We start from the raw sequence: 26,512 nt of genomic DNA on the forward strand, positions 1-26,512 counted from the left end.
GAAAATGTTCTGTATTTCCCGCAATCAAGAAGAAGATATCTGATTTAATATAGTAATCGTACTACAAAAAATGGTTCAAATGGTGCTGAGCACTATGAGACTTAACATCTGTGGTCATCAGTCCCCTAAAACTTAGAACTACTTAAACGTAATCAACCTAAGGACATCACACACATCCATCCCTGAGGCAGGATTCGAACCTGCGACCGTAGCGGTAACGCGGTTCCAGACTGAAGCACCTAGAACCGCACGGCCACACCGGCCGGCAATCGTACTACAGCTGTGGATGTTAGTTACAAGTATAAGTCAGTCTGCAAATAAAACTTCACGATAGACGATATTCTTAACTAAACCAGCTCAATTATCCTACGTTTACGCTTAAAAACAAATTATAATTGAACGGTACTGTAACACTCTTCTAAATGAGAAAGTCACGTACACGAGTACTACAACGACTCCGTTATATTTCGGTTACACGGTAAATTATCCGGTTTAAATTCCTAAGGGTATTTTTGTTCCGTCGTTACAAAGAAGTGAGTGTTTTCTTCGCCAGACACGTTTCGTTTTTTGTAAGTATAGCACCATCCGTGGTCTGGAATTAGAAATATTTACAGTTTGGTTTGTTTTGTAGGTCGAAAAATAGTCGCTAACAAACTGCTGATTTTTACTTACGGTAATTTCTGCTTGGTTTTTCGCTTACCTCAAGAAATGCCGTCAGCCAGCGCGTCTTTAGTTTCCTTCTTCGTTATTACGATCTCATTTTAAGCTGCTTTGCGGTACTATGCATTTCTTACGTTTAAAAAAGCACAATTTCGTACAGCACTGTTGGTAATATACAATCAAGCAGCGAACGGTGATGTGTGAAATTTAGCTATGTTAAACGTAAAAAAATGAATAGTTGAGCAAAGCAGATTAAAATTCGATCACAGTTATTAGCGCCTAACGAAGAAAGAAACGAAAGACGCGGTAGCAGAGGCCATTTCATAATGTAGGCGAGAAACCAAGCAGAAATTGCTTTAAGTAAAAACCAACTATTTGTTAACGAACTGTTTTAGAGCTAGAAACGAAACCAAATTATAAATAAATATATAAATAAATATATAGATCACTGATAATGCTTCACTTCAATAAAGCTAAACGCCTCTGGTGAGAAAACACGCGTTTTCTTGTAGTTGTAACGACGGAACAAAAATACGCTCACGAACTGTAAAGCAACTACGGACAATACGTAATTTGAAGGTTGCAGATTCAGCTAAATATCTATGCATTACAATTAGGAACAACTTAAATTGGAGTCATCGCCCAGAAAATGAAATAGGGGAGGTAAACCATTAAGAAGATCAACAATCTACTAATGCGAATGCCTGCACTATGCTTGTCCGTCCTCTTTTGAAGTATTACTACACGATATAGAATACTTGCCAGATATGATTGACGGAGAACATCGAAAAAGTACAAAGAAGGCCATCTCGCGTTTCATTGTCACAGAATAGCAGAGAGGGAGTTTCACGCTAGTTCAAGTGGCAGTCGTTTAGAGAATGGCGTTTTTCGTTGCACCGGCATATTTCCACGAAATTAAAATTCCATCTTTTTACTACGAAACCGAAAATATTTTATGGACGCACAGCCACACAGGGAGGAATGACAATCGTAGAAAAAGAAGTAAGAGCTCGCATGGAAAGATTTAGCTGTTCGGTTTCCGCGGATGCTGTTCGTTAGTGCGGCAATAGAGTAACTGGGAACGTGGTTCGATGGAACGCCTGCCAAGCACTTAAGCGTTAATTACAGAGTAGTCGTGTAAGTATGGGTTTAGATGAAGAGCTGTCATTGTGTTCCCAGAACAAGAGAAAAGTGACACCTTTGAGCAAATCCCACAAAACAGCTTTGAGACCGACAAATACAGAGAGATACGTAGTGCAAAAAATTAAAACAAGACACAAATGGTTTCACTTACAAGTTTGCTTTCCTGATTAGGTGCTTCCTAAAAGCCCTGTCTTAATTGTACAGAGAGGGTCAGTCTGTGTGATCTATCAAAGGGTAGGATAAAAAGAGAGGTGTAGTGTAAACCGTCGATGCTGACACATCAGCGATCGTTTATAATGAGAACCTGCAATAATTTTGTGGCAAGTTGCACAGTGACGATAATGAGCGCTCTCATTAATTTTTTGAACTACTTGGTCGTAATTATGCGGCCCTCAGCAGTGAATATCTTGGCATGAGAGGATGTGGGGTAACTGTGCCAACAACTTTACCCTAGGGCCACTTGCTGTATCAGTATATGAATTTGGTAGCGGGCCGTACCAGATAAGTCAGAACATTTCAGTTATAGTTACAAACCACCTCCAAAATTTTACCATTGGTAGGAGTTCAGCATTTAGGGCTTCAGTAACCTTTAAAATATTGTCTTTGGTAGTTACTTGGTTGGTGAATCTCTTCTTCAAAGCACGAAACGTCACAGCCACAAATATTTTCAATTAGAAATAAATCCAATGACAGCGAATATCATCTGTGTTAGGCATAGATACACTACCTATTAGTGACATATCAAAAGTCGTGTCATACTGGAACTTGAACCCGGATTTCTCGTTTATCACGAGTGGTCACCGCAAGCACTTCGGCTATCCATGCACGCTTGCCGCACCAACTCAAGCATCCATATGTCGCACCGTCTGCATACCTATCCATAGTTCCCTACACTCATCACTTGTAGGGGTATAGACAGTCTGACATAATAAATTTTGGGTTGATCAGGGAAGTATGCACGGATAGCCAAAGTCCTTAAGGGGACCTGTCCTCCTTGGCCTGTAAATTTTTCTATTTTTTGAAATTTAATAACTTAGAAGCTTGAAATGGTATTGAAGTGAAAGTTTAACCTAACAATTAGTATATTGTGATTTATACGGGAAAAAATTTAGAAACTATGTTCTTCATAAAGGAGTGAATAATGATTATTATGTTTAATTTTTATTTTAGGTACACGCTACTTCCATAATATTCATATCATAAGATCTCAACAAATTATATTCATTTAATTATTAACATTTTTAAACAATAAACCAGGAATATTTAACAATTTGTGTGTTTGAAAAAAATTTTTTTAAGTCAATTTTTTTCTCCTTTAATTTATGGTCATATGGCATGCTCTAGCTTAAAATATTTAATAAATTGTTGAATAATGTGGTGTAAGAAAGCACTGTATTATTCTTCACGAAGATTTTGTTTTTGGTATCTTTAATACTAAATGAGATAATGTTGCCTAAGTATTAAAAACTTTGATTACGGGAAATTGAAACTACAAATTTGCATGTCATTTGATTGTCAGTGATAGAAAATCAAAACATTCCAGCTCAATAATCTTGTTGAAAATGAGTGTCCTATCCATCTTCTTTAGCTTTCTTTCTTTGCCTTGTTATTCTGCCCTCCTTTTTTTCACATTTTCAGCATCTTTTTCAGTTTCAGTGACACATTGCCTGTTCACTCGTATCAGCCCACTTTTCATCTTGTCCCCGGTTTTGATGCTAATCGTTTTTAATCTCCTTTTTATTCCATCATTGAAACATATTATGGTGTTCATCACGCCAACAAAAATACCAGGAGACGCGGGAAACATAAGTAAACCCAAGTAATCTATTTGTATCGACAAAAGATCGATTGCTATAAATCCCTACTCATAATAAAGTCGAAAAGTTCTTTAACGATATTACGCAAACGAGTTGCTATGGAAATAGCTTCTTCAAAATTTAATAACGAGACATTGTAGGCAAGGTTTTGTGTTTGAATAGAGAGTGACAGCTAGGCATTCGTGTCCCGCATCTGCTTTAAGACAGTATTTAAAAAAGAAAACTATGAAGTATTATCATGAAGTACAATTTTTTTAGATTCAGAAAGAACCGCAGAATTTTATTGAATAAAAAATTTCCAGTTTTTTGAGCCTTCATGACGGCCAGGTCTTCTTATGACGACCTCCTATGATAGCTGAAATTTCGGGTTTGAGTCCCGGCCCGGCACATATTTTCATACGTCACTGATAGGTAGTGTATCTATGGCCAACACAGTTGATACCGAGATATTCAGAGTCAGCAATTTCTTCCAAATTAATTTCGGACGGCCTTCAATTGTCATTGACGGATGTTCACTCAGACATTCAAGTAAAAATAAATGTTATTGAATGCAATCGGCAGTTTTCCACTGAGACCGTCATGTTTATTAAGACCTCTTCTCAATTATACAGTTAATTTCTCCTTGAAAAGCCATTTCCGAGTGTTTACTGAGATAAAGTTGCTGCACACATATATATGACAACAAACTCTCTATATACTAACGCTCCTGCAGGTTTCATCTACAGTTGGTTCAAACCATCTATCTTTTCTGCAATAACGTTTTGTAAACAGTACCGAACTGTGGCACATCGGGTGTGTCCGCTGCCATTGTCATGTGTGTGGCACCTAGTCCTCCGTAAACACTCGCAAATTGATTTTTAGGGCGAAATTAGTTGTTTAACTAAAAAGATGCCAGTGAATATTGCAGTCTTCGTAGAACTACTTCTTTATCTGCAGTGGTCTAAATATACATCTACATCTGCATCTACATATACACTCGGAAGCCATCGTATAATTGCGTGGCGATGGGTGCTCCGTTCCACGGATAGTCATTACGGCAAATAGAGGGAGGGATAAACGACTATCTACTTGTCTCTGTAAGAGCTCTAATCTCTTTAATCTTATCTTCGTGGTCCTTACCCGTTATGTACGCTGTTGGTAGTAGAATCGTTCTGTAATCAGTCTCAAATACCGATTCTCTACATTTTCTTAGTAGCGCTCCTCGAGAAGAACGTCGCCTTCCCTCCGGTGATTCTCATTTGAGTTCCCGAAGCATCTCCGTAATAATGCGTGTTGTTCGAACCTACCGGTAAGAAATCTACCAGGCTACCTTTGAATTACTTTGGTATCTTACTTTAATCCAACCTCGTGTGGATACCAAACACTCGAACAGTACTGAAAAATGAGTCGCACTAGAGTCCTATATGTGATGTCCATTACAGCTGATCAACACTTTAATTGAATTCTCCCAATAAACCGAAATCAAGAGTGCCCTACTACAATACGAAATCATATGCCCTACTACAGTCTTACAAGCTGACTCCATCTCATATTGCTTTGGATTAAGGATTTAAAAGCATATTTCTCCTGGGAAAAGATAAATACCGGCGACAGGGAAATTAAAGAGGCTATTGGAGAAACGAGAAGCATCTGTTTGATTATCAAGAGCTTAGGTGGAAAACCAATCCTATGCAAAGAAGGGAAAGCTGAAAGTTGTAAGGATTTTATAGAAGGTCTGTATAAGGGAGATTAACTTGAAGACAGTATTATAGAAATGGGAGAGGACGTAGATGAATATGAGATGGAGATTTGATACTGCTAGTGGAATTTGACAGAGCACTGAAAGACCTAATCCGAAACAAAGTCCTTGGAGTAAACGACATTCGGTCACAACGACTGATAGCCTTGGGAGAGCCAGCCATAACAAACTCTTCTATCTACTGTGCAAGATGTACGAGACAGGCTAAATACGCTGACACTTAAAGAAGAGTGTAATAATTGCAATTTCAAAGAAAGCTTTTGGTGACAGGTTTAGTTAGTCACGGTTGGAAGATACTAACACGAAGTTTTTACAGAAGAATGGAAAAATTGGTACAAGTCGATAAGTCGATCTCTTTGGATTCCGGAGACATGTCGGAAAACACGAGGCAATGCTGACCCTACGAATTATCTTAGAAGTTAGGTTAAGGGAAGGCAAATCTACATTCACAGCTTTTGTAGACTTGGTGAAAGCTTTTGATAATGGTTGCTGTAACACATCCTTGAAATTCTGAAGGCAGCAAAGGTGAAATACAGGAAGCGAAAAGTTACTTAAAACTTCTACAGAAACCAGACGGCAGTTATAAGCGTCGAGGGGCATGAAAGGGAAGCAGTGGTTGAGAACGGAGTGAGACATGGCTGTAGCCTAACCCCTATGTTATTCAATCTGTACAACGAGCAAGCAGCAAAAGACACGAAAGAAGAATCTGGAACAGGAATAAAAGTTCAAGAAGAAGAAACAAAAACTGAGGTTTGCCGATGACAGTGTAATTCAGTGAGAAATAAATGGTATTGAAAGAGGAATTGAACGGAATTGACAGTGTCGGAGGATATAAGATGAACATGAACAAAAGCAAAACAGGTGTAATGGTATCTAGTCAAATTAAATCAGGTGGCAAAATATAGACTGACAATGGCAAGAAAAGCTTTTTCCGAGAAGAGAAACTTTTTAATATCGAATATAGCATTATACATTAGGAAGTCTTTTCTAAAGATATTTTTCTGGACTGTAGCCATCTATGGAAGTAAACAAGGACGATAAACACTTTAGATGTGGTGCAATAGAACAATGCTGAAGATTAGATGAGTTCATCACTTAACTAATGGGGAGTTAATGAACAGGACTGGGGATAAAAGAAATTTGTGGCGCAACCTGATTAGAAGAAGGGATCGATTGATACGACACATTCTGAGACATCAAGGGATTACCAACTACACAATAGCACATCTGTTTACATGTGATGGACTTGCTCTAACCAGTGCGTATATGTGAAGCATATGTAAAGAGATGTGCTGTTGTGTTATGTGTTTGTACGATGTAACAAGCATCTATGTGTAGTATGTGTATGTACACGGCCTTTTTGTACAAGGTGCTTTATGTTTTTAAATAATTTAGCGATGACAGACCTTTTATAAGTGCTGATTTTTATCCACTTGGCATCTTGTGCGTGAGGTTCAGCGTAAAATGAACGTGTTTTGCTACAGAAGATGTTAAGACCTGAAGATGACAGCATAGTCTGTTGAAACTGGTTGGCTTAGAAAAAAAAATTATGCCATCTTGGCTGTTGAATGTTCTTTTACAATTAAAACAGATCGCCCTTCAGTATTCCCAAAATGAGAAAATTCAGTCATCAGGTCATTCTTACTTGATCAATGTTTCTGTTGAGCAGCAGAATCTTTAGAAAATGTGAAATACAAGACTGTACACAAGAAAGTGGAAAATATCTTACCGCAAATAGGGCAAGCTCTCTTGCAAATGCAGACAATCAACAAACACGTTCCTGAGAGAGGACGTACAGTTACACTTACATAGAATATATATCTATTAAATAATGTATGTCTTAGAACCCAGTAGAAAACGCGAAGGCGAGTAAAAAAAAAAAAAAAAAAATTAACCACCTACATATTGCTCTTCATTTCATAGCTCTGCAGCTAAATTCATTACGCTACTGTCTTCTGAAGATTTTAATCGCAGATATGTTATTAGCTGACGTTAATTATACCAAATCGTACCGGGGATAATGAGTTTTCGATGGATATCCAATGAGCCTTTGCCTCGAAACGGCATACATTTCGTAACACGCAAGTTACATTTCGAAAATCCTTTAACCATCAATATGATGTCTCTCAACGTTAATTACAATAAATCGTACCAATAAAGGACGGGTTTTCAAGAGATCGTCAATTTTCTAGTGTTTTGAAATCACATTAAACATAAGACATAAGTCAAATAAAACCCACCAAATTCTGCCCTCATCCGGAAGCTAGTATGGCGTCTCCTGACTGTACTGAAAAGCGATGGCATGTATGTGACGTAGGTGATGTCCTTTCATCTCATTGGTCTACGGTCCAACGAACATTCAGGATGTCATGTTTGATATTGCTCTACACGTTCGGAAAAACTCCCCAACCTGCTCTTTACACGCTATGACGTCAGAAACTCGGCTCGCTCAATGTTGACGTTCGAATGCACGTTCCGCGTGACGTTGGCTCGGGGGCTAAATAAAGCCAACAGCGCTGACTCTTCCCTACTACAAGCTACGCAACATACCAGGTGTGATACAAAAGTAATGGAAATTTTTAATTTCGCGGGATTTACACATTATATTAAAAAAAAGTTTTTTTTACCTTGTTGGTACTCATGTTCCTGATGTATGTTTGGATTTTCAGCTGTATTGAACATTCTGTTTATTATTGACAGTCTAAAAGGTTATGCGTGTCATTGTGTGGTCAGAGAATTTTTACTTTCGGAAAAGATGGATGCATAAAATTTTGGCATGTTAACTGAATCTTCCTTCGTTTCTTGGTAAAACAACATCATAATAAATGAAAAGTACTTGTTTGCTTTTGTTCTACAGTATTACTTTTTTTAACCGGTTTTACGCTTACAAGGCCATCTTCAGACATTTACTGAAATGTCAGAATATGGCCTTGTAAGCCGAAAACCGGTTAACACAAAAAAGTAATACTTTATATCAAAAGCGAACATTTATCATTAAATTTTGTTTGAAAAATGGAATAAAGTGAAGCACCACATTCGAAATGTTGACTGTGGTTGTACTTTGGTGAATCTACTATGAGTAGTACAAGAGTTAAGGAGTGGTATAAATGTATCAAAGTGGGTTGAGAAGGGGGTTGAAGACGATAACCGTCCTGTACCTCCAAGCACATCAGTCACTGAAGACAATGCGGAAGAAGTAAATAAAATGGTTCTGGAAAACCGACGAACCACCATCAGAGAGGTTGCTGATGATGTGGGCATCTCCTTTGGCTTACGCCAAGGAATTTTGTAGGATGTTTTGAGCAAGAACCCTGTAGGAGCAAAATTTGTTCCGAAATTGCTGAATTTCGAGCGAAAACGACGTCACGTAGCCCGATACAGAGCTCCTGAAGGAGGTCATAATAAGTGTTGAAACGTGGGTACAGGGTATCACGTTGAAACTAAGGCCCAATTGTCCCAATGAAAACTGCCTGAAGAGCCAAGACACAGAAAAATTTTGACAAGTTGGATCACATGTGAAGGTTCTACTCACTGTTTTCTTCGATTTCAATGGCATAGTGCATTATGATTTCCTGTCTTGTGGTCACACGTCCAGTACGGAATACTGTGCGCCGTTTGCGTGAAGCAATCCAAATAAAACGAACAGAATTGTGGCAAACTGCAACCCGATAATGCTCCTGCTCACACCTCAATACCTGTTCGTGATTTTTTGGCATTGTATTGCCTCAGCTACCGTATTCGCTGGACATGGGTTGGGTTCATTTGGGGGAAGAGACTAAACAGCAAGGTCATCGGTCTCATCGGATTAGGGAAGGATGGAAAAGGAAGTCGGCCTTGCCATGTCAAACGAACCATTCCGGAATTTGACAGAAGCGATTTAGGGAAATCACGGTAAACCTAAACCAGGATGGCCAGGCGCGGGATTGAACCGTCGTCCTCCCGATTGCGAGTCCAGTGTGTTAACCACTGCGCCACCTCGCTCGCCCGCCAGACATGACGCCCTGCTATTTCTTTCTATTCCAGAGGCTGAATATAACCATGGAAAGACGTCGTTCTACCATCACTGATGAAACAGAATCGCCGAAAGAGCGTAACGAGAAGTGATTTCCAGAAGAGCTTTCAAATTGGAAAAAGCGTGGTACAAATGTACTATATCTGATGGGGATACGTTTGAAGGAGACAAAGCTGATATTGATGAATAAATTTAGATTATTTAATAAAATAAAACATTACCGCTACTCTTCGGTCATATCTCGTACTTGTACGTCGGCGTGACTCAGCCATCTTAGGCAGCTCAGCGTAACGACGTCACGAACCGACCGCTGCGTGGACATGTACAAACAGTTCGACTTGCCGAACATGTTTGTAACTGTTTTATGAGTATTGAAACTTCTGATGATGTATCCAGTGCTCGAAGACGAAACTTTATGCAGAGAAACATGCCTTGAACAGCGGCCTAATGCCAAAAAAATAGAAAAAAACACGAATGACGCAAATAGCGGCCTTTAAAACCTGTGTCGTATGATTTCATGCCGCTGTCTTTACATAAGCACAAATTTTCAATGAACAGCACTCACACTGTGTGACTTGTAGGCCGTGTAACATATCATAAGAGGCACATGACTTCTCAAGACATGAAGATTTCTACATATAATGTATCTCTCATATGGTAGATACTGTTATTAGCATTGGGATTTTCTGTTAATATGTCATTAGAAATAAATGTAGAAGGAGCAGTGAACTGAAAACCGAATACTCCCAGACTGGGACCTTGGAACTGATCCATTCAAAAGCAATTACCATACGCCTTAAGACATTCATCCCACAGAAGGACGAGAAGATCGATTCCTCTCCCGTAGAACGCGGTTGGGCGCTGACTGATAGACAAGCAGACCCATTCTTGAACTTCTCCGACCGACTGAAACCGATGGCCAGGCAAGTCTTCATTTTGGTGGACAAAGGCTTGAAAACCGTGCGGTGAAAGATCCGAGCTTTCCGGATGATGCTGCAGTGTTTCCCAATCAAATTACCGAAGCGTAGACATCGTCCGGTTGGCACTGTGGATGGCGGGTGCTGTCGTGCAGCTTACTGCAACTTGTGTGATCAGCTTTGGTCGAGGAGATGTGGGATGTTTCCACCGTTGGATTCGCCGTTTGCCCTCGAAATGGCAACATGAGGATGACCGCCTCCGGGGACCCTCTGTTCGTCGAGTTCCTCGACCGCGGAACCACAATCAAGGGGCTGATCTGTGAAGACACTCAGCAGAAACTGCGATGTCCCATAGATTAAAAATGCCCAGTAATTCTAAATGCCGTGTGGCTAGGGTCTCCCGTCGGGTAGACCGTTCGCCTCGTGCATGTCTTTCGAGTTGACGACACTTCGGCGACTTGCGTCTCGATGGGGACGAAATGAAGATGATCAGGACAACACAGCACCCAGTCCCTGAGCAGAGAAAATCTCCGACCCAGCGGGAATCGAACCCGGGCCGTTAGGTGCGACATTCCGTCGCGCTGACCACTCAGCTACCAGGGGCGGACAAAAGCCCAGTGATTCTGTTGGACGGAATCATCCCGGGCGCCCTCCTCCAGAATGCCAATCGGACTAAGGATACGGTTCATCGATTTGGTTGGGAAACACTGCAACGTCCTCCGTACAGCCTGGTCCTTTCACCGTGTGATTTTCCCATCTTTGGCGACCTGAAGAAAGAAATGCATGGACGTCAGTATCAATCGGAAGAAAAAATGGAAAAGTGGGTGCGGTTGAGGATCCGTCATCGACCGACAGCATTCTACGAGACAGGAACTCGTCGTTTCGTCTCCCAGTGGGATGAATGCCTGAACACTTGTGGCCACTACTTTTGAATGGAACCATTCATTGGTCCCTCTGTGGCGGGTGTTTGGTTTTCATTTCATTGCTCCTTACACATTTATCTCTAGTGACAGAACAACAGGAAACCTAAAATCCTAACGCTAATATCAACAACTACCGTATGAGATATCTTTATATCTAGAGGAGTCATGTTACATAACTTACCAATCACATAATGTGAGTGCTGTTCATTAAAAATATGTGCTTATGTAAAGGTATAGGCACGAAATCAAGCAGTACAGGCTTTCACTGTCGGTACGTGCGTCATTCGTGATTTTTGTTCTATAAGCATTAGGCCACGGTCCAAGGCATATTTCTCAGCGTAACGTTTCGTCGTCCAATACTGGAGACATCATCAGAGGCTTCAATCACTCAGGAAACAGTTACAGTCTCACACAAGCTCGGAATATTGTATTGACTTAGGAACTTAAATGTGTTGCATAGCAAAGCTACTATAAAATTTGGCAGGTGACATAAATTTGAATTTCATACGCCCAACAGTTCCTGAGAAAAAAGGGGTTTTAGCAGACGGATAGTCCGATTAACAGATAAAAAATAAGTTTTTCGTGTGATATAACAGATCAACAATTTCCTTTATTTGTATCGTGGAACCTTGCTTCCTACCAAATTTCATGTTTCTAGGTCTACGGGAAGGATCCTATTAGTTTGGATCAGTGAGTTTACAGGTCTTATAATATGTGACATAAATGTCTTTAATCGCGCACGTAGGTTAGAAAATTTAAAAAGGGAAACGGAAAGGTTGAAGTTAGATGTATAGGGAACTAATGAAGTTCGGTGGCAGGAGGAACAGGACTTCTAATCAGATTAATACACGGTTATAAATACAAAATGAAACAGGGATAATGCAGGCGTATGTTTAATAATGGATAACAAAATATGAATGCGGGTAAACTACTCCGAACAGTACAGTTAATGCATTATCGTAGCAAGATAGACACAAAGCCAACACCCAGAACAGCAGTACAAGTTTATATGCCAAATAGCTCCGCACATGATGAAGAAACTAAAGAAATGTATGACGAAACGATAGAAACTATTTAGAGAGTTAAGGGAGACGAAAATTTAATTGTGATGGGGAACTGCAGTTCGATGCTAGAAAAAGGAAGAGAATGAAAAACTGTTGTTGAATGTGGAGGAAAGGAATGAAAGAGGAAGCCGCTTGGTAGAATTTTGCACAGAGCATAATTCAGTCATCGCATACGTTTGGTTTAAAAATCGTAAGAGAAGGTCGTATACGTGAAAGAGACCTGGAGAGACCGGAAGTTTTCAGATTGATTATATAATGGTGAACTAGAGATTACGTAGCTAGATTTTAAATTGTAAGACCTTTCCAAGGGCAGGTGTGAACTCTGGCCACAATTTGTTGTTATTAACAGTAGATTAAAACTAAAGAAATTGCAAAACATTAGGAAATTAAGGAGATGGAACTCTGATAAATTGAAAGAACCAGAGGTTGTTCAGTGTTTCAGAGGAAGCTTTAGGCAACGGGTAACTAGGACAGGGGAAAGGAATACAGTTTCAGACTAATGGGTAACTTCGAGTGGTGGAATAATGAAGGCAGCAGACGATCAAATAGGTAAATAGACAACGCCCGCTATAAATTCTTGGATAACATAGCCACACTAAATTTGATTTATTAAAGGAGAAAATATAAACATTCAGTTACTGAAGAAGGCGAATGGGAATACAAACGGCTAAAAACTGAGATTGATACGAAGTGCAAAATGGTAAGGCAGGAATGGTTATAGGACAAATGTAAGGATTCAGAAGCATATTTCACTAGGGGAGAGGTAGATACCGCCTACATGAAAACTGAAAAGGCCTTTGAAGGAAAGAGATGCAGCTGTCTGAGTATTAAGAGCTCAGATGGAAAACCAGTACCAAGCAAAGAAGGGAAAGTTGAAAGCTTCGAAGGAGAACATAGAGGGGCTATACAAGGGAGATGAAATTTAAGACAACGTTATAGAAATGGAAGCAGTGGAAAACTTAATTCGAAACAAGGCCCTGGGATCAGACAATATTCCATTAGAGCTACTGGTAGCCTTGAGAGAGCCAGCCATGACAAAAAATCCATCTGGTGAGCAAGATATATGAGATAGGTGAAATATCCTTAAAGAAGAATGTAATAATTCCACTTCGGGTAAACAGATGTGAATATTACCGAACTATCAGTTTAATAAGTCATGGTTGCAAAATACTTGTAGAGACTTGGAAGAGCAGTTGAACGGAATGGGCAGTGTCTTGAAAGGTGCTTATAAGATGAACACCAATGAAAGCAAAACTAGTATAATGAAATGTAGTTGAATTAAATCAGATGATGCTGAGGGAATTAGGTTAGGAAACGAGACACTTAAAGTAGTAGATGAGTTTTGCTATTTGGGTAGCAAAATGAGTAATGATGGGCGAAGTGGAAAGTATATAAAGTGTAGGCTGGCAATGGCAAGAAGGGCGTTTCTGACGGAAAGAAATTTCTCAATATCGAATATAGAGTTAACTGTAAGGAAGTCTTTTCTGGAAGTATTTTTATGGAATGTAGCCTTGTATAAAAGTGAAACATGAACGATAAACGGTTTAGACAAGAAGAGAAAAGAGGCTTTCGAAATGTGCTGTTACAGAAGAATGCAGATGATTAGATGGGTAGACCACGTAACTAATGAGGAGGTACTGAATGGAAATGGGAAGAACAGAAGTTTGTGTCACAACCTGACTAGAAGAAGGGATCGAGCGATGGGACGTATTCTAAGACATCGAGGGATCACCAGTTTAGTACCGGATGGAAGAGTGGGGGTAAAAATCGTTGAGGAAGACGAAGAGATGAATACAGTAACTAGATTTAGAAGGGACTAACTTCCAGTCGTTGTTCGAAGATGAAGAGGCTTGCACACTATAGAGCAGCATGGAGAGCTGTATGAAACCAGTGTTCGGACTGAAGACCACAACAATAACATGACCAAATTGGCCTCAGTTGGTCGTACTTTGGCTGCAGAAATTTAATCACTACTACAATATTGCTCCGACGTTCAGTCTTAATACTAGTTATTTACGAGAACATAGAAACAACCTTAGCTTCTTTTATTGATGCTTTGTGTCTCCGTGTGACAACTTACTGCCAAGGGAACAAGGGGTACACTTAATGGCAGCTAGAATGTGCTTTTGTCGATATCCAAAGAGAAATTCGAGCGTGCCCATCGACCGAGCTGGCCAATCGATAGCAACGTTACCCTATAATGAAGCCATAGTGGCTTCAACAAAACGCTTGCATTATACACTGAGGTGACATAAATAATGGGATATCTCCTAATAGCGTGACAGACCTCCTTTTGACCGGCGCAGTGCAGCAACCCGACGTGGTATGGACTCAACAAATCGATGGAATACCTTACGACATATCTTAGAAGAAAGATTAAGAAAAGGCAAACCTACGTTTCTAGCATTTGTAGACTTAGAGAAAGCTTTTGACAATGTTGACTGGAATGCTCTCTTCCAAATTCTAAAGGTGGCAGGGGTAAAATACAGGGAGCGAAAGGCTATTTATAATTTGTACAGAAACCAGATGGCAGTAATAAGAGTCGAGGGGCATGAAAGGGAAGCAGTGGTTGGGAAAGGAGTGAGACAGGGTTGTAGCTTCTCCCCGATGTTATTCAATCTGTATATTGAGCAAGCAGTAAAGGAAACAAAAGAAAAATTTGGAGTAGGTATTAAAATTCATGGAGACGAAGTAAAAACTTTGAGGTTCGCCGATGACATTGTAATTCTGTCAGAGACGGCAAAGGACTTGGAAGAGCAGTTGAACGGAATGGACAGTGTCTTGAAAGGAGGATATAAGATGAAAATTAACAAAAGCAAAACGAGGATAATGGTATGTAGTCAAATTAAATCGGGTGATGCTGAGGGAATTAGATTAGGAAATGAGACACTTAAAGTAGTAAAGGAGTTTTGCTATTTAGGAAGTAAAATAACTGATGATGGTCGAAGTAGAGAGGATATAAAATGTAGACTGGCAATGGCAAGGAAAGCGTTTCTGAAGAAGAGAAATTTGTTAACATCGAATATAGATCTATGTATCAGGAAGTCGTTTCTGAAAGTATTTGTTTGGAGTGTAGCCATGTATGGAAGTGAAACATGGACGATAACTAGTTTGGACAAGAAGAGAATAGAAGCTTTCGAAATGTGGTGCTACAGAAGAATACTGAAGATAAGGTGGATAGATCACGTAACTAATAAGGAGGTATTGAATAGGATTGGGGAGAAGAGAAGTTTGTGGCACAACTTGACTAGAAGAAGGAATCGGTTGGTAGGACATGTTTTGAGGCATCAAGGGATCACAAATTTAGCATTGGAGGGCAGCGTGGAGGGTAAAAATCGTAGAGGGAGACCGAGAGATGAGTACACTAAGCAGATTCAGAAGGATGTAGGTTGCAGTAGGTACTGGGAGATGAAGCAGCTTGCACAGGATAGAGTAGCAAGGAGAGCTGCATCAAACCAGTCCCAGGACTGAAGACAACAACAACAACAACCGAAGCAGAAATGGGTCATGCTGCCTACACCTTGATTACGTCCCAAACTGTTCGATGGGTCTCATATCGGGCGATATAGCTGACAAAATCATTCGCTCGAACTGTGGAGAATGTTATGTTGGACAACGTAGGAGGCAAAATGATTCGCTCTAACTGTCGAGAATGTTCTTCAAAGAAATGGTGAACAATTGTGGCCCGCTGACATGGTGCATTGTCAGCCATAAAATTGCTTGGGAACATAAAGTCCACGAATGATGCAAGTGGTCTCGAAGTAGCCCAACATAACAATTTCCAGTCAGTCATGTTTTAATTGGACCAGAGGACCTTTGAATTAACGTTAACACAGCCCACACCTTTATGGAGCCAGCACCAGCTTGAACAATGCTTTGTTGATCATTTCGGTCCACGGCTTAGTGGGGTCTACACCACACTCGAACCCAACCTTGAGCTCTCACGAAATGAACCAGGATACGGTTTTCCAGTCGTCTAGGGACCAACTGGTATGGCCACGAGCCCAGTAGAGGCACTGCAGGCGATCTCGTGCTGTTAACAGAGCCACTCACATCCGTCGTCTGCCATATCCCATTAACGACATATTTCGCCTCACTGTCCAAACGGATACGCTCGTAGTATGCCCCACATTGATTTCTGCGGTTATATCAATCAGTGTTGATTGTCGGTTAGGACTGACGACTCTACGCAAATGCCGCTGCTCTCTGTCGCAAAGTGAAGCCGGCCGGCCACTGCGTTGTTCGTCGTGAGATGTGACGCCTGAAATCCGATATTCTCGGCATCCTGTTGACACTGTGGATCTCGGAATAACGAATTCGCTAACGATATCCGAAACGGAATGTCGCAAGTGTCTAGCTCCAACTACGACCCCGCGTTCGGAGTGTGTTAGTTCCCATAGTTCACCCAGAATCACGTCGGAAATCTTTTCACATGAATCAGCTGAGCACAAATGAGATTTCCGCAGTTGCATTGTCGTTTTACGGCTTGTGTAGACGATACTACTGCCGGCTATACACACTCCTGGCCAATAAAATTGCTACACCAAGAAAAAATGCAGATGATAAACGGGTAAACATTGGTAAAATATATTATACTAGAACTGACATGTGATTACATTATCACGCAATTTGGGTGCATAGATCCTGAGAAATCAGTACCCAGAACAACCACGTCTGACCGTAACAACGGCCTTGCTGCTCCTGGGCGTCAAACAGAGCTTACATGACGTGTATAGGTACAGCTACCCATGCAGCTTCAACACGATACCACAGTTCATCAAGAGTAGTGACTGGCGTATTGCGACGAGCCAGTTGCTCAGCCACCATTGACCAGACGTTTTCAATTGGTGAGAGATTCGGAGAATGTGCTGGCCAGGGCAGCAGTCGAATATTTTCTGTATCCAGAAAGGCCCGTAAAGGACCTGCAACATGCAGCCGTGCATTATCTTGCCGAAATGTAGGGTTTCGCAGGGATCGAATCAAGGGTAGAGCCACGGGTCGTAACACATCTGAAATGTAACGTCCACTGTTCAAAGTGCCGTCGATGCGAACAAGAGGTGACCGAGACGTGTAACCAATGGCACCCCATAGCATCACGCATGGTGATACGCCAGTATGGCGATAACGAATACACCCTTCCAATGTGCGTTCACGGTGATGTCGCCAAACACGGATGTGATCATCACGATGTTGTAAACAGAACCTGGATTCATCCGAAAAAATGACGTTTTGCCATTCGTCCACCCAGGTTCGTCGTTGAGTACACCATCGCAGGCGCTCCTGACTGTGATGCAGAGACAAGCATGACCGCAGCCATGGTCTCCGAGCTGATAGTCGATGATGCTGCAAACGCCGTCGAACTGTTCGTGCAGATGGTTGTTGTCTTGCAAACGTCCCCATCTGTTGACTCAGGGATCGAGACATGGCTGCACGATCCGTTAAGGATATGCGGATAAGATGCCTGTCATCTCGACTGCTAGTGGCACGAGGGCACTGGGATCCAGCATGGCGTTCCTTATTACCCTCCTCAACCCACCGATTCCATATTCTCCTAACAGTCAACGGATATCGACGATCGCGAGCAACAATGTCGCGATACGATAAACCGCAATAGGCTACAATCCGACCTTTATTAAAGTCGGAAACGTGATGGTACGCATTTCTCCCCCTTACACGAGGTACCACAACAACGTTTCACCAGGCAACGTCGGCCAGCTGCTGTTTGTGTATGAGAAATCGGTTGGAAACTTTCCTCATGCCTGAACGTTGTAGGTGTCACCACCGGCGCCAACCTCGTGTGAATGCTCTGAAGCTACTCATTTGCAAATCAGAGCATTTTCTTCCTGTCGCTTAAATTTCGCGTCTCTAGCACGTCATCTTCGTGGTGTAGCAATTTTAATGGCCAGTTGTGTATGTGCATATCGCTATCCCATGAATTTTGTCACCTGTGTTAGAACTTTTTTCAACAGAGATCTGAAGATCGTCAACGCCCATCGAAACCAAAAGTGTTGTGGTTGTACACAGAAATGAAATACTGTTCTGCACTTTCTTGATCAATGGGTTATTCGCCATTTGTGGTAACAACAACGGTATGGAACACGAGAAAGTCCTCGTTGTCGGCGCGGTGATCACAGTGGTGAGAATGTGCCGGCTGTTGCAGGCGATGGCCGTGTGCCAGCAGAGGCCTGGCCCGCCCCCAGGGAGCTCTCCGCCCCCGCCGCCGCCCCCCGCGCTGCCACGGCTCCTGGCAGCCTTCGCCGGCACGGTCCCGGCCGCCGCCTCTGAGGAAGACACCAGTGCTGCGTCTGCCACCGGCGCGACCACCGTCTCCACAGCCACAGCCAGGTAAAGCTTAGCACCACCAGGACAGGCTGCCAGCAGCTAAAGTGGTGGGCACGTAGGAAGGTGGTGAGGTGATGTGCAGAGGCAATGAACAGTGTATTACCTTACTCTCCGACCAGTAGCGGCGTTCTGCTGGGTCTGTCTGTTGCCTGCACTTTGGGGTGCTCCTTCAGTATTTAACACTAATTTTTCATGGTAGTTTAGCTATAGTTAGGGTAGTCGGAGTAGGTATTAAAATCCATGGAGAAGAAATAAAAACTTTAAGGTTCGCCGATGACATTGTAATTCTGTCAGAGACAGCAAAGGACTTGGAAGAGCAGTTGAAAGGAATTGACAGTGTCTTGAAAGGAGAGTATAAGATGAACATCAACAAAAATAAAACGAGGATAATGCAATGTAGTCGAATTAAGTCGGGCGATGCTGAGGGAATTAGATTAGGAAATGACACTTAAAGTAGTAAAGGAGTTTTACTATTTGGGGAGCAAATTAACTGATAATGCTCGAAGTACAGAGGATATAAAATGTAGACTGGCAATGGCAAGGAAAGCGTTTCTGAAGAAGAGAAATTTGTTAACATCGAGTATAGATTTAAATGTCAGGAAGCCGTTTCTGAAAGTATTTGTAGGGAGTGTAGCCAAGTGAAACATGGACGATAAATAGTTTGGACAAGAAGACAATAGAAGCCTTTGAAATGTGGTGCTACAGAAGAATGCTGAAGATTAGATGGGTTGATCACATAACAAATGAGGAAGTATTGAATAGGATTGGGGAGAAGAAGAGTTTGTTGCACAACTTGACAAGAAGAAGGGATCGGTTGTTAGGACATGTTCTGAGGCATCAAGGGATCACCAATTAAGTATTGGAGGGCAGCGTAGAGGGAGACCAAGAGATGAATACACTAAACAGATTCAGAAGTATGTAGGCTGCAGTACGTATTGGGAGATGAAGAAGCTTGCACAGGATAGAGTAGCATGGAGAGCTGCATCAGACTAGTCTCAGGACTGAAGACCACAACAACAACAGGGTTCACTGTCGGGTGCATAAAGCAAATAAGACGAATATTACGAGAGGTTTTATATTAAAAATGAAACTCCTCCAACTGTACTTAAGATTTTATATTTATCTGGCTACTAGTTTCACCGTTGCGTCAACGCCATCTTCAGGCCCTATATACCAACACCATACATAAAACTATGTGAGACGTCGCTAGTCTGTGAGCTAGTGTACAAAAAAAAAATATTACATACATATTATATATAGAATGAATGCATTAAAAGTAGTTACATTCCGTTCATTTTCACTAAGATGCAATTTACTGTGATATTAACAGTTTTTATGGTACAAATGATGTTAAATATACACGGTTATTTCCGTCATAGATCAATACGAGGCATTATAATAAAAATGATATAAGTCTAGGTGACATGCCATTACTCTTAGAGATAATAATATAGGCATAAACAGTACTAAAATTGTGTTAAAAACAAATAATAATACCCGAAAACTCTTCTTTGTGTGTACAGTTTGACTAACAGGAAGTAAAATATGCATTGCCAATCAGACATATGTAAGGTTTAATTCCATTGTTTATAAATCGTGAATGGTGGGAAAAGTGGAAAGGATTTACGTTTGCATAAAACTGTATCGTCATCACATAAAGTAACAAAGTGAAACAGGTTACTGAAACAACATCATTCATAATTATACGAAACACATGTGAGGAGGAACTTGAATAATGGTGTGGAACCCAGTTAATATATTAAAAGGTAGCCAATGTTGTAAAATAAATGCATATGAGTCAATTCATTAATCTACTCATTCCTACAAGAGAAATGTAAGCTAAAATGCCACCAAAATGTACCATTTCAATGTCGGTGCCTCTTTTAAGGCTGTGACCCAGGTCTAAGGTAATCCAATTCTAACATGCCCGCGTTAGTAAAAGAACGATCAAGTACATAACAATGCTCGAAATAGAAATAAACAGGGTGTTGTCAGTGAAAACAGTTCGTCACATATGTAAAATACTTGTAGTTTCTCAAGTAAATAATTACTAAAGAAGAGTACGCAGTAAGTTATGCCAAGTATAGGTCTCGTATTGTTATACGTAATCCAGTCAAGGGTTGACATAAGTTAACAAAAATCATTGAAATGCCTAATCACCCACTTACTTGGACGACTTAAGTCTAATATTTATATCATCACTACACCATAATTGTTCACTTATTTCACCTATCTTTATAAACTTGTTCTTGTATAAAATTACTATTTTAAATATATTGACTGTGTAATCATTTACGAGAACAATCATTAGGGTGGGGGGTAAAACTATACTGAAGAGAAAGCTCATCAAATGATTATGAAAAAACTTGTTTAGCACTGACTCGTATAAAAGAAAGATGCTAATACACTCCTGGAAATTGAAATAAGAACACCGTGAATTCATTGTCCCAGGAAGGGGAAACTTTATTGACACATTCCTGGGGTCAGATACATCACATGATCACACTGACAGAACCACAGGCACATAGACACAGGCAACAGAGCATGCACAATGTCGGCACTAGTACAGTGTATATCCACCTTTCGCAGCAATGCAGGCTGCTATTCTCCCATGGAGACGATCGTAGAGATGCTGGATGTAGTCCTGTGGAACGGCTTGCCATGCCATTTCCACCTGGCGCCTCAGTTGGACCAGCGTTCGTGCTGGGCGTGCAGACCGCGTGAGACGACGCTTCATCCAGTCCCAAACATGCTGAATGGGGGACAGATCCGGAGATCTTGCTGGCCAGGGTAGTTGACTTACACCTTCTAGAGCACGTTGGGTGGCACGGGATACATGCGGACGTGCATTGTCCTGTTGGAACAGCAAGTTCCCTTGCCGGTCTAGGAATGGTAGAACGATGGGTTCGATGACGGTTTGGATGTACCGTGCACTAATCAGTGTCCCCTCGACGATCACCAGAGGTGTACGGCCAGTGTAGGAGATCGCTCCCCACACCATGATGCCGGGTGTTGGCCGTGTGTGCCTCGGTCGTATGCAGTCCTGATTGTGGCGCTCACCTGCACAGCGCCAAACACGCATACGACCATCATTGGCACCAAGGCAGAAGCGACTCTCATCGCTAAAGACGACACGTCTCCATTCGGCTCTCCATTCACGCCTGTCGCGACACCACTGGAGGCGGGCTGCACGATGTTGGGGCGTGAGCGGAAGACGGCCTAACGGTGTGCGGGACCGTAGCCCAGCTTCATGGAGACGGTTGCGAATGGTCCTCGCCGATACCCCAGGAGCAACAGTGTCCCTAATTTGCTGGGAAGTGGCGGTGCGGTCCCCTACCGCACTGCGTAGGATCCTACGGTCTTGGCGTGCATCTGTGCGTCGCTGCGGTCCGGTCCCAGGTCGACGGACACGTGCACCTTCCGCCGACCACTGGCGACAACATCGATGTACTGTGGAGACCTCACGCCCCACGTGTTGAGCAATTCGGCGGTACGTCCACCCGGCCTCCCGCATGCCCACTATACGCCCTCGCTCAAAGTCCGTCAACTGCACATACGGTTCACGTCCACGCTGTCGCGGCATGCTACCAGTGTTAAAGACTGCGATGGAGCTCCGTATGCCACGGCAAACTGGCCGACACTGACGGCGGCGGTGCACAAATGCTGCGCAGCTAGCGCCATTCGACGGCCAACACCGCGGTTCCTGGTGTGTCCGCTGTGCCGTGCGTGTGATGATTGCTTGTACAGCCCTCTCGCAGTGTCCGGATCAAGTATGGTGGGTCTGACACACCGGTGTCAATGTGTTCTTTTTTCCATTTCCAGGAGTGTATGTCAAAGTATAGATTCTGTCTAAGGAAGGCTTGTTCTTTCAACGAAGTGACAACATGGTGATCTCCGTATTACATATAAACGAGTTCAGAAACATAAACTACTTGTCCTGTACTCAATACTAAACGGATAAATCTTAACACCAGGGGAATCAATCCAAATATACGAGATTCGACACATTCTAGACCCAAATTCCCATATGTAAGACGGATAACCAAGAAAATCCTTATCAGTTTTATATATGGGAATATATATTATAAAGGCCTGAAGATGGCGTTGACGCAACGTCGAAACTAATATCCAAATAAATGTAACATCTTACGTACAGCTGGAGGTGTTTCATTTTTTATAAAAATTATACCATCTGTATCCCCACCGTCATCCAATTTAAATATGGATGTACGAGAGGTGTTCAGTAAGTAATGGAAAACTCTTTTTCTGATAGCAGGTTGGTTTGATTCAGCATTCCAATGCACCATACTGTTCCTCACTCTTTTGGCTTAAAAATCCTATTTTTCAACATACCAACAGCCTTTCAGTCACCCAGATACCGCTTCCAATGGAGTGCATCCTACGTTGGGCCAACAGATGTGAGTCGAAAAGTGCGAGATCTGGGCTGTAGGGTGGATGAGGAAGAAGAGTCGAATAAAGTTCTGTGAACTTCTTTCGGTTGCGCAGATTTGTGTGAGGCATTGCGTTGCCATGGAGAAGATATTCGTTTGCATTTTTGTGGCGATGAACACGCCGAAATCCTTTCTCCAGTTTCTCCTATTCAGAGTTGATCGCTTTACCATGAGGGAGTACATCCAACAGAACAACCCCCCCTTGGGAATAGCAAAAGACCGTCACCACGACTAACTGATGGTGCAGCTTTGAACTTTTTCTTTGTAGGCAAGGTAGGGTGGCGTCACTCCATGCATTGCCGTTTTATTGTCGTTTCGAAGTGATGAATCCATGTTTCACTGCTTGCGACGACGTTCGACCAAAAATTCTTTCTGTCAGCTTCGTAGTGCGCAAGCAATTCTTCACAGACGGTCCTTCATTGCTCTTTATGGTCTTCTGTTACGCGGCGAGGAACGCAGCAGGCACAAACCTTTGAGTATCAACAGAGACAATCACTTGAGGTGTATGAATGTAATCCACCGATCACCTCGAATGAGTGTGTCCGCCCGCTCCAATCCTGCAGATTTTACATCTGTGTGGAGCCAGCTAGTACCGTCCAGTTCGGACAGCTTTGTGCGACCTTGGTTTGCTGATCGCAGACGCCTCGCCCAACGACTCACCGTGGTTTTGTTCACTGCCAGATCCCTGTGGACATTCTCTGACCTGTGATGGTCTGGTTTTCCGCCAAAACAAACACAATGACAGCTCTGTGCTTGGAACTCATAGCTATTACAGATGCCATTTTGAAGGGTATGTGTAGTGCTGCCACTTATAGGGACCGAAGATAAAATATTCCAGGATGTCCCACGGCAAATTACGCATATTTCAACCGAAATAGGCAAAGAAAAAAAGGTGTTGCATTACTTACTAGACGACCCGTGTCCTTCCGACAGCGAAACATTTCCCTACATCGAAAGTCAGAAGCAGAGACTTGAGCCCCATATGGTAGCTACCTCAGCGTTGCCAGGTACCAGACTAGGCACTAGGCAGCGGTTAGATCGTGTGGGTTTGGGCAGATGAGGACAGCACATTGGCGACTTCCCAAAGTAATCTCCCTTCTTACCTATGCACCACTGTAGCATACAGGGGGAATCTCGAAACTTCGTTTTACAAGATGATTTCGTGACGATGGTGCAGACTTTCGGGGATGATGAAAAAGCGTAAATGTGTCAGTTTCAAGTAATGCGCCCTGGTCCAACAACGACCAAGTCGAAAGCTATAACCTAAAATCTTTCTGATACTTCTGACAGTGGAATAGATGTGCCGTTACTGTTGTTGTGTCAGATACATATCCCACTTGCCGTTTGTCAATGTACTCGTATGTGGATCAAACATGATGGGGCCCCATCTTACTCTGGACAGCGGGTTTGCGAGCACGTGGATGATACTTTCCATGAAATGTGGTTAAGTAGAGAAGCAACACATTAACTTGATGTCACTCCATGTGATTTCTTATTGTGGGGGCGTGTGAAAAGTCCTGTGTACGAGACGCCTCTCGAGACTGAAGAGAATCTCCTGGCAAGAATTATCGCTGCCTGTGAGATTGTTCAAATGACACCAGGAACGTTAGAATGGGTACAAAAGAAATCCGTGCGTTGGTGCTACGCCTGCACTGCCGCTAAGGGGTTGGAGGGGAGGGCGGGGCGTTGGTCGGAATCGTAAACAGTTCTTGTAAAGGCAGCAAGTAGTAAAAGTTAAGCAGGTAAATGGAATTCATTATTAATCTGCCACACCCTGTGGATTTAAGGTCTCGCTGAGATCAAGTTACGTGCGCTGTTATCAGGAGAAATTATTTAAGGGCATCGGAGATTATCCACGGGGAATTCTGTACGTCATGCCCAGAGTTCGGAATTTGGGCGTCTTAGTTTGAGCGCTGCGCGAAGCTAACACAGATACTGGACTAGAGTTCCGCTTTTATTTTTCTAGCCAGTCGTTTCCAGACTAGGGTCTGTTACCTCGGATTTATATATTATCCTTCTCCATCATCTCTGAAAGTTTGTAACGTGATCACGGAATTACTGTGTACATATTATTGGTTCCATGTTGTTGTTGTTGTTGTCTTCAGTCCTGAGACTGGTTTGATGCAGCTCTCCATGCTACTCTATCCTGTGCAAGCTGCTTCATCTCCCAGTACCTACTGCAACCTACATCCTTCTGAATCTGCTTAGTGTACTCATCTCTCGGTCTCCCTCTACGATTTTTTACCCTCCACGCTGCCCTCCAATGCTAAATTTGTGATCCCTTGATGCCTCAAAACATGTCCTACCAACCGATCCCTTCTTCTAGTCAAGTTGTGCCACAAACTTCTTTTCTCCCCAATCCTATTCAATACCTCCTCATTAGTTACGTGATCTATCCACCTTATCTTCAGTATTCTTCTGTAGCACCACATTTCGAAAGCTTCTATTCTCTTCTTGTCCAAACTAGTTATCGTCCATGTTTCACTTCCATACATGGCTACACTCCAAACAAATACTTTCAGAAACGACTTCCTGATACATAAATCTATATTCGATGTTAACAAATTTCTCTTCTTCAGAAACGCTTTCCTTGCCATTGCCAGTCTACATTTTATATCCTCTCTACTTCGACCATCATCAGTTATTTTACTTCCTAAATAGCAAAACTCCTTTACTACTTTAAGTGTCTCACTTCCTAATCTAATTCCCTCAGCATCACCCGACTTAATTCGACTACATTCCATTATCCTCGTTTTGCTTTTGTTGATGGTCATCTTATATCCTCCTTTCAAGACACTATCCATTCCGTTCAATTGCTCTTCCAAGTCCTTTGCTGTCTCTGACAGAATTACGATGTCATCGGCGAACCTCAAAGTTTTTATTTCTACTCCATGGATTTTAATACCTACTCCGAATTTTTCTTTTGTTTCCTTTACTGCTTGCTCAATATACAGATTGAATAACATCGGGGAGAGGCTACAACCCTGTCTTACTCCCTTCCCCACCACTGCTTCCCTTTCATGCCCCTCGACTCTTATTACTGCCATCTGGTTTCTGTACAAATTATAAATAGCCTTTCGCTTCCTGTATTTTACCCCTGCCACCTTTAGAATTTGAAAAAGAGTATTCCAGTCAACATTGTCAAAAGCTTTCTCTAAGTCTACAAATGCTAGAAACGTAGGTTTGCCTTTTCTTAATCTTTCTTCTAAGATAAGTCGTAAGGTCAGTATTGCCTCACGTGTTCCAACATTTCGACGGAATCCAAACTGATCCTCCCCGAGGTCTGCATCTATCAGTTTTTCCATTCGTCTGTAAAGAATTCGCGTTAGTATTTTGCAGCCGTGGCTTATTAAACTGATAGTTCGGTAATTTTCACATCTGTCAGCACCTGCTTTCTTTGGGATTGGAATTATTATATTCTTCTTGAAGTCTGAGGGTATTTCGC

The 26,512-nt window shown here is 42.1% G+C and overlaps 1 protein-coding gene across 3 annotated transcripts in view; it reads left to right on the top strand.

Moving 5' to 3' along the window:
* Positions 1-26,512, top strand: part of LOC126282112 (atrophin-1-like) — an 829,584-nt gene that overhangs the window by 287,317 nt on the left and 515,755 nt on the right. For all 3 annotated transcript variants that reach the window (XM_049981594.1, XM_049981578.1, XM_049981586.1), the window contains exon 3: positions 18,435-18,619. In XM_049981594.1, coding sequence (XP_049837551.1) covers positions 18,435-18,619 — 185 coding nt within the window. The remainder of the gene's footprint in view (positions 1-18,434; positions 18,620-26,512) is intronic.

This window comes from Schistocerca gregaria, chromosome 1, assembly GCF_023897955.1.
Source record: "Schistocerca gregaria isolate iqSchGreg1 chromosome 1, iqSchGreg1.2, whole genome shotgun sequence".
Taxonomy (NCBI): Eukaryota; Metazoa; Arthropoda; class Insecta; order Orthoptera; family Acrididae; genus Schistocerca; species Schistocerca gregaria.